The sequence below is a fragment of the Montipora foliosa genome, chromosome 11, assembly GCF_036669935.1.
Source record: "Montipora foliosa isolate CH-2021 chromosome 11, ASM3666993v2, whole genome shotgun sequence".
Lineage (NCBI taxonomy): Eukaryota > Metazoa > Cnidaria > Anthozoa > Scleractinia > Acroporidae > Montipora > Montipora foliosa.
Genome location: NC_090879.1, coordinates 33205009 through 33215008, shown reverse-complemented (window position 1 = coordinate 33215008; position 10000 = coordinate 33205009). Strand labels below are relative to the sequence as shown.

The following is a 10000-nucleotide window of genomic DNA, read 5'->3' as shown; positions in this document are numbered from 1 at the left end:
TAAAAAAAACTTCAAAGTAACTTTTGTAAGCATTCTATTGTACTACTTAGGTGATAAACACTTAATGAACGTGAAAGAAATCATCTGTGTGGCTAAAATGTTCGTTATAACCTCTTTTTGCTTGCCCCCTCAGAAGTGTGTAGCTTATTTGCAAATCCAACATGGCGGCTATTGTGAATAAGGTCTATTTCTTCCAAGTGAAGTATTATCGTTCATTTTGGACACTGAAAGCTTGATAGGGATCATGGGAAATGAACATATTTCTTTTAAAAGCCGAACCCCAATGTCAGGACTCGCAGGACACGAACGTAACCTGGACACGAACCTGGACTCAGACTTAACCATTATTCAGCAATGATTACATGTAAGAGATGACACACTTGGCACCGAGATTTCAACGAAGGAGCTCTTTCTTAAGCTCCACCTTACGTTTTTCGACATATTTACGAAGGTAAATACACTCTCTTTACTTGCTACAAATGCAACCTTTACCACAAGACTCCACGACAGAAATTTCCTACCTTGATATCCGTTGTAACGAAAATAGTAACGGTGGTTTAGTTTGAATGTATCGTAAATGTCACGCTATTATTCGAGTTTCGTAAAGCAGGGGAATAGTCAGGGCAAGGAATTTAAGAAATGATTCCAAGAGTTCAACTGATACTGATTACTTGGATTTCTTCCATTGAAAGTACTCACTAATCCATAGGTTAGCTTATTTTCGCAAATTGATACAAGTTACCTGCTCTTGGACAATTGGCACCCAAAATAAACGCCCAAATTCGAATTCAATTAAGCTCATTCGTTACTACAACGACAGCCCCAGCTATGAATACCAAAATAAAACCACATTTTACTGGTTAAGTCATCACAATGAGCTGTTGGGAGTCAACGCATCCGATCCTGGAACGTCTTAAAAGCTGGCCATGACAAAGGTACCTGTGATGGTGTTGGATCGGAGGCTCTGTCAAACGCATGGCCGGCCGACGAAGCAGTCCGCCAACAGAAGGTAACAATCCAGGATGTGTCTGACGTCTTCGCTTGGACGCAGCAACACCAGTCTTCAAGCTCTGTTGCTTTCTCCTTTGTTTCCAGGGAGATCTGTAGTGCGGCAACTGAATCAGAAATTGAGAGATTTGGAGAGCTGAAATCTGTACCAGGTATTATATCTGCGTTCACGCTGTTGCAGCCATCTCTCGTGGCAAGGTCATGACAAGAGTAACATCATGTCACTGCCAGCAGTGCTTCACCAATGGAAGATTCAATCCAGTGTTCCCCTGCTTGTGGAAGCAGTATATACTCAAAGAATGTACGGAGGAAGTAGAAGTCATCCTTGTGGCTGAAGACTGGGTGGCTGTTGCGCACGATGATAAATTGTATGTGGGCAAAGTATCGGCACTTGATATAACGGATAATGAAGCTAGAATTTCATGCAAGACTCCTCAAAGCAACCTGGTTTCACAAAGTTGCCAACCCCTACCGATAAGCTCTGGATTCACTTCAAGTCTGTACTGACTGCTTTTGAGCTTCCTATCCCTTGTGTAAAATACAGTACAAGCTGAACGGGGATACTGTGTCGATGATTGAAAACTTGTTTGCTCGGCACCAAGCACTGACATGTAGCTAAACTGCTTAAAGGTTTTGTTATTGATTTATGATCGATTTTAGCAGCAAAATTGGCCTTACAGCAACACAGATGATATGAGAGTCACTAATGAGTAACCTCCGTTACCATTAACTTTGCCAGTTTCCCTACAAGACTTAGTGATGAGGACAGTGAGATCATGTAATCATTTTTCTCGCGTGAGATAATTTTAATTAATCCTTCTATATGCTGAAATGTACAATTTATAAATAGCGCGGGTCAATAATCACGGATATCTCTTTTGCAAGCGAGAATGTTGTAAACTGAACGAAATTCACATCAAAGGGCAAGTTTTTCGGACTTACCACTATCTAATCAATCCAAATTTGGTATAATTTTTCGTATAAAACATGGTAGGCATGATACTTGTTAGAGTTAACAATTGTTAGATTTTTTTGCTGCTTTAATTTTTGTGGCAAATATTTGTTAGAGAAAATGATAACCTCCGTTACCACTTCCGTTACCACTAAAGAAGAGAAAATTTGCAAAAATCTTCCAATTTATAAAAGAACTGTATGTTTGAAATTCATATATATGTAGAACCTGATTTTATTTAATGTATTGGAAGGTTTATGTGAACTCTGTAATAAATGCAGAATCTAAAATTTCTTGGATCATTTCTTGACGTAAATTTGTGCACTGTATGAGATCTTTATGTAAGCTTAAAGAAGTTAAGGACAGTGCCTACTATTGTTATTGCGCATACGTTCTGCTCATCTCCAGATACTCGGATTTCCTATCGGCGGTGCTTATTAATACGGGGATATTTTTGCGCGGCTCAAAACTACGCGGAGAAAGCAGAACTTAGCAAGTGCTCTTGGTATCCAAAAAGAAAATTGGGGGTAACCATGCATTTTTCAGAGATAATTAAGCTTCAATTTGGCAAAGAACGCCATACATTGCTTTGTATTTTAAAGCTTTTTACAAATATTTTTGATTAATTATCTTCGAAAAATGCGTGGTTACCCCCAATTTTGCCTTTTGGGTTTCAGTAACACTTGTTAAGTTCTGCTTTCCCCGCATATTCAGGAAACCACGCAAAAATACTTTTGAATTAGTAGGCACCGTCCTTAAAATTGAAAAGATCTTTAATATTTTTGGTACGAAAATTTTCAGAAACGTCATCGAAATGCATTTCAGTACAATGAGGTATCATTATTTACGTGGTTTCAAGGTTTCGGAAACTTTTATGTACGAGACGCCTAAAAATCGGTCGGTGTTTTTTGCGTCTGGACCATTGTATGAAAACTGTCGCATTTTTTGAAGACTAACATGCTGCATGACAAAGCTTTGAGAGTATCTTGTATATGTTCATTGCCGTGAATTTAACATCTTCAGTTCCCACGGCTTCCTCGATCCCGTCTGACCTTGTAGCTCATTCGGTAGAGCGGCGGAGATCTAACTCGAAGGTCGTGGGTTCAATTCCCAGGGCCCATTTCCATCAGTTCCATGTCCATGGTTCATATGGGGTAGAAATCTAGCACTTCACATTACACGCTATTCAGTTAACTCTGTTTAAAAATATAAGTGCTACACGGTCAACGTTTGTATAAACGTAACCTTTCCTTGTACTTTTACATGTTCATTGCCGTGACTACGAAAAAGCTAATGAGACGGAGAAACAAACTAATTTGACACAAACAGAACAACAATAAAGAAAATATGCTAAGATCTTACATCCATCGTTTCAAGCCTTTCTTTGAACCTCTGAGTTAAAGTTACTTGCTACCCGTTAGTTAATTATAAACAGCCTCATTGCCTAAAACAATGAATCAGTCTCATTATATACGCCTGGCTCTAACTGCCAGTTAGCTATCTCGTAAAATGATGGCTTTTAACTGCAATATTTTTGTTTTTAGATTACTATGTTTATCTTGAGTTCCACAAATTCGACTAGATGGTGAATAGTCTGTTCTTTCTAAATCTGCAAAGTATCTCAACAAAACCGTGTATTGAATGGCATGAAAAGTCAACCTCGTTACCAGAGCTTTTCCCACAGGTTGATGGAAAGTGGCAAAGTTTGAGAGAGATATATAACGTTTATTAAATATATACAGTCTTTGCAGTCTTTCGACTGAATTACGTGCAATAAAATACATTACTGTAATAAATTTAATAATAATAATAATAATAATAATAATAATAATAACAATAATAATAGTAACGATCTGTTTTGCAAATTGGAATATCAAATGTTTTATTATTCCTCAATTTTCTACATTTAGACCTTGGTGGAAGCAGACTAACTAATTTATGATCATTGCTATGTGAGATCTCATTAAAAATATTTAAAGAAAGCGAGTCACGTCTATCATATAAGGTGGCAATGTTTGGCTATCTTTAGTGCGTCACGGTACTTATAACTGGTAAAATAATGCGCATTGCACGTTTTTGGATACGCTCAAGATCTTCAGACAAATATCGAGGAAGGCTTCGATGAAAAAGCATACAAACGTATTTAAGAACTGATGTTATTGCGCTACAATAAAATAGCTAACTCCGACTCTCTTCAATTCTCTTAACAAATATAAGCGCTTTGCAGCTTTTGCAGTGATATTGTCAATATGATCGTTCCATTTCAAGTCCTGCCTAAAACTTACTCCTAGAATCTTTGCAGTACTGACTTGCTCAAACTCCAAACCGTCTGAAATTACAGGCGCATAAGTTGGAGGGCCCCTCTTGCAATTGAAGCACGTGCGAAGCTCCTTGTATTTACTGGGGTTTAACTGGAGGTGGTTTTCACAGGACCATGAGCTGATTTATTCAACGACTTGTGGGAGTGAGCTTGGACATGATGGCGGTACGATCTCAGAAACAGTTGTATCATCGGCGAACTTCCAATTATGAAACGATTCATCAGATAATAACTGCAGGTCGTTTATCATTACAACAAATAACAGGGTCCTAATCGGGTACCTTGGGGGACACCAGCAGGGACATGCATCCAACTGGACCGAGTTCCATTTATCTTAACTCTTTGCTGCCTGTCTCTCAGAAAATCGACTATCCAGTTCACAACGGTTGGCTTGACACCTAAGCTATAAAGCGTAGCGATTAATAAATGGTGGTCGACCAAATCAAATGCCTTCCGGAAGTCCAGAAGCGCAGAAGTGCAAGGTCTGAAGACAGAGGGATCAGGTAAGACTCCCGCGTAAGACTTGAAAACGAAGGCAAACGGTATTAACATCTCAGTTAATGCTGACGAAGGAGTGAAAGGCACATCATACTTTCGTGCTCGCGAATGGAAACGCGCGAGGATGTTAGGCGTTTATTTTCGCTTTCTTGCTGAACAACGCTTTCCACGCAGACAATGCAGTAGTGAATACCAGGCCAAGATAAGGATTCGGACCGTTAACTCAGTGTAGTCCTGACAAAGATATGAAAAATAAAACGTTAACGATTTTCGGAGCCTGAGAAAACCCAGATGTTGCTTTAATCAAATCCATGCGCAAGAGAAGGTACTTGTCTATTGCCATGCACATCATACATATCAAGTGTTTCAAGGGCTGAAAGATTAAACCAGAAAGACTGTTTAAGTAACGATTTAAAGATAACAATTGTTTATTTATAAATTAACATGGATGTGTTTGTCAATGTGTTGCACAATAAAAAATTGAGGGTTCACAATCTACAAATATCCAATAAACAGAGATTTTCTTGCATAAAAAAACGAACCGAAGATTTAAAAAAAATATGCAGACAAATTTGAGGTAACGGTGGTTGGCTTGAATTACGTCGGAAACTCATTCGCTTATCATGCTAGGAATCCGTCAAGACCTAATTGCAAAATCCATATGTTTTTCACTTTAACGTGTGTGCAGATAGAAATGCAGTGTTCTTATGCGATTCCAATGGCATTTTTTTCTTCTTTATTCATTGCTTAGTTTTACTTGTTCCTTAGTTCTGTTCTTTTCTCAACTGCTTTCTCGTAATGGGCAGACTTGAATGTTCTTTTTCTATACAGATACTTGACAGAAATTTTTTAGGGTCAGTAGTCAATAATCTCACGTTTCGGATGCCTCATATATGTCAAATGCGCACGTTAGCGCGATTTTCAAATTCAAAATTTCAAATTTTCAAATAGTCTTTGTTCCGCTCAGTATAAGTGAAGGTTGTCGCGACTGACGAGACCAGTACACTTCATTCGAAGAAGGAAGGAACATCGCGGGAACTAAATTTCGCCCCGTTAAAATGTCGCTGTTAAGAATTGTTATTATTTTTCTCACATGCGAATGTCTACCTGCAAAATTTGGTAAGTGGCGCTGAGCAACAAGCAATTTTATGGCTTTAGCTTGATTGTTTGCTTGCGAGTTTATGTAATACACTGGCGTTTGGGTTGTACTTATTTTTTTCGTAATGTGTAACAGTTAACACATGATTTTACTTACCTCTGGGCTTTTACTATTAACCACTTGGGGAATAATAACAGTCGTACTACCTGAGAATTGACAATCTCAGGGGAAATTATTGAGGGTATTTTTGGCGGTCAAGCCGATAATAAATAAACCCAAAAATTAAATTCTATTGAAGATCTGTTACGCACAATAGGCGCGTTAAACGTAAGTCAAGACCGAGCAATTTCTCAGCTTTCCCTTCAAACGAATTGTTAAATCAGCAAACACTGATAGAATAAGTTAGCCTTTTGTACGGTATCCCGTTCAACATTGAATGCATTCTCTGCTAAGACTGACATCCTTTGGCGGTTAAGGTGGTAAGCCCCGTGGTCTTGAAATGAAAATACTTATTTTTTAGTTATTGGCGAAAAAACACAACAACTATTTTTCACTTTAATCGAAGTTAGGGTTATGCTTTAGAGCTTTTTGCTTAACGGCAATATCGATAATTTAGGACCCTGAGCTATTCCCTGCAGACAAAAAAGACTAACGGGTGAAAATGGCTAGCGCGCGCTCTGGAAATGAAGCTGGTTAATAGACTGTTACCATGACAACACTAACATCAGGAGATTTTCGTTTCCAAACAAATTTTATTTCTCAGACGAAGTAGTAAACCGTTTTTAGCAAATGAAGCTACCCCTTTTATTTCCGGTTTTCATATTCCTAGGCTTTTTCAAAGGCTGGCAAACAATTCTTTGAATGCAAAGATTTTTAACATTACATTTTCGACACCTTCACGCCCACTTCCCGTGCCGTAAATCGGAAAAGGAAAGATTAACATTCTTTTTATGTCTTTTCTTTGGTCATGGACGCAGTTATGATAAGCGATATAAAATGCACCTTGATTTTTTACTGTCCTTGATACACCACAAACCAACAATTTTCCTGCTCCTCGGCACGAATTTTAATGTGATTTCAAAGCGCTCCAACGTCAAAACAACATTTATTAGAACACTTTACAAAAGGGTTTTCCCATTTCAAGTCCCACCCAAAAATGGCACAGCTAATCGAGGTAGGTGGAAGAAAAAATAAATAATATAACCAAGTGCCTACATTGCATTAAATTCCGGTAATGAAATTCATCTACAAATGACAAAACGCTGTTACCGATTTGTTCAAAACTGCTGTTTCGCAAAATTTGGGCAATGAAATGTCAACATTTTCTTGATGTTAGCCATTTTCGTTTTATTTTGACAATAGTCTACACTAAAGCATTTTAGGGTTAAACAAAGAATGTCTTTGGTACACACTATAAAACATTTCAGTCATAGTGATCCAAAAAGCGAAGTATCACGCTATATCCATTCAGTCATGCGATCCACACATCACGCAGCGACTGAGGTAGACGAAGTCACGCAACAACATGCAAACACGCAAATTGAATCCCGAAATTCGGTTCTCTCCCTTTTTAAAAACTATCTCTGGGGGTTCTGTCGAGCGATAGCTTACTAGCACGTTGTTAAACCTAATTAAAGCTAACATTTGTCAGTGTTATTTGTAAAGTAATGGTATTACACTCTTTTTTTTTTTTTATAAGAATATATTTTATAAGAATATCAAGGCTGAAATTTTAAGAATATTTTAAGAATATAGCCGAGGCTGAGATTTTGAAAAGGATAGATAAAATCTCGTGTGTTGAAATATCTGTGAATGCAATACAATTTTATGTTTTTAACTTAAACGTATAAATTATTCCTTTCTCTGAACGGCGAAACTAACACAACGAAAAAACCTGCACTAGCTATAGCAAAATGTTCAACGCTAATAACAGTTCGATTAACGGTACATGTAAATACATATGTACAGTATTCAGCACAAAAGACATGCAGATCTAGATACCAAACAATTGTAATTGATACCCCAACTAGATGCTTCTGTGAAGCATACACTGGTTTGCCTGTGGTACGTGCTACAGAAAATCAGAAGGCACTGAATTGTGTGGTATTGAAATATATACAGCATTCCAGTCTCTGAAGAATAACAAATAAAAGAGAAGCGAGAAACATTGGCTTCTGGGCTGACATGTTGATAATTTTCAAGTTCCCTCACAACTTCTTTTCACCACAAGTGTGCCCTCTGAGCATCTGAAAGCTTTGTAATACTAAACTTCATTGAAGTCAATCCCTGTTTCGCGGGGTTAATGTTAGGATGGGAGACCAAAACAATAAACCCCTCATAAAAAACAGAAACATCTGACCGAAAATACTATTAACGCTAACAAATGCGAACTCAGCAAGGTACAGATTCTGTTAGCTTGCTTTATGCAAAACAAATATTGATGAAAAAGCAAATAACTATTGAAACACAGTTTTCAGAAAGAGCAGAAGGAAGTTTCCCAGACGGTCGATCGAGAATAAAATATTTACGACATGAAAACAACATTAATTTTGAACCGTGAATATAGAATATAAAAAGTTACGATCAGCGACAAACATTTTGGGAGATTTTTGCTACGTTCAAGTAAATTGCAAAATCGAAAGTGACATGGCCGGAATTCAGCGGGCGCCGTGATTAAGTTACCGCGGCATGTTTACTCGCCAAACAGTGAAGCATCTGTGTCAAATGATGGCAAGATAGAGGGTTTTTGTAAGTTTCTTTTTCTGTCAAGTGTTATAAAGGTTGACAATGAAATGAGCGAAGTCAAAACAAAGATCACAATCGCCCAACTCTTGTTTATGCAAAGTCAAAATTTACTCTCCAAGACGCGTACGTTATTTATCACCAGGTAATTCCATCATTTTGGAAATAGCAGCTACTTTATTATTCATCTGCGTCACAAGTTTTCATTGATTTTGGGGCTCATTTTGTTGAAACTCAAGCACGCTTCCAACAGGCCTGTGAACACTTCCTGCTTACAGAGCAATACTAAAAAACTTCTCCCATATCACATTTGAACCTTAAGCTCGAAAATTCAATACACAACATGATATTATAACTCACAAAGGCAGAAAATACCACAGAATCCTTTTCCAGCGAAATATTTATTGAAACAAACAACATATTTGCTCTTGGAGACGAAAACCTCTTCCTATTTCATTGCGTGCGTGAAGACAAGAAACTCAATCGTGTCAAATTACCATGTACTTCAGGTAAATGCAGCTCACTTTGATTTCGTCTCGACGGGCGATAGATTGTTGTCGAAGTCCAGTGCTCGTCGCTTTTGAGATTCCTGCCTATTTTATCCAACTGACTTTCTATTATTGAGCTCCATAAGGGTATATTTTGTTTAAGGATCCACTAAAACGCCATTCGCGTTACATGACTTTCGACGCCATTTCAGGCTAAGTTAATGATTCTACTGTGTCCACCAGAGAAATCTACGCATTTCCACTACCCTCTCGATCCTAAGAAAATACTCGCAGAAGGCTCTATACACAAAGACACCACTTACCAGGGGAGTGACAGGCAAGACTTTTACTGACACGGAAAAAAAATAAATAAATAAAATAAAAAAAAAGAAAACAAACAAACTAAACGCAGACCTTGACTGGGTTTGCCATGAGGCAACCCAGTAATAAATTCTGAAACGGAAATGTCATAAGCTATAATTTACGAATAATACAAGAATATTTTCAGCCTAAAATCGGCAGAAAAATAAGAATATATATTCAGCCTGGGCCGGAAAAACAACATTCTTATAAAAAAAAAAGAGTGTATTAATTATAAAGTTCCTGTCGGCTCTTAAAAGCAAAAAAAAAAAGGCGAACAGTTAAGCTTCCTCGTAGAATTTCTTTCGCCAAGAAATCAGTTTTCCTAATCTCTAGCAAAAGTAAATTTATTACCCATTTAGCGCGGCTTTCACCTTCATGGCTCCACCATTGAGTGAGTACCGTATCATAAAACTGACCTTGGCTGAAAAACAAAGACGCGCTATAAAAGCGAGGTACCATTCGTCCTTTAATCGTGAATACATACAGGGAAAATATTAAAATTTAAATTGCAAAAAGAAAACCCTATAGGG

General features: G+C 37.7%; 1 protein-coding gene across 3 annotated transcripts in view; it reads left to right on the top strand.

The window, feature by feature from the left end:
- The first annotated feature begins 5751 nt into the window (after positions 1–5751).
- Positions 5752–10000, top strand: part of LOC137975779 (papilin-like) — a 15107-nt gene continuing 10858 nt past the window's right edge. For all 3 annotated transcript variants that reach the window (XM_068822961.1, XM_068822960.1, XM_068822962.1), the window contains exon 1: positions 5752–5897. In XM_068822961.1, coding sequence (XP_068679062.1) covers positions 5837–5897 — 61 coding nt within the window. In that variant the 5' untranslated portion in view covers positions 5752–5836. The remainder of the gene's footprint in view (positions 5898–10000) is intronic.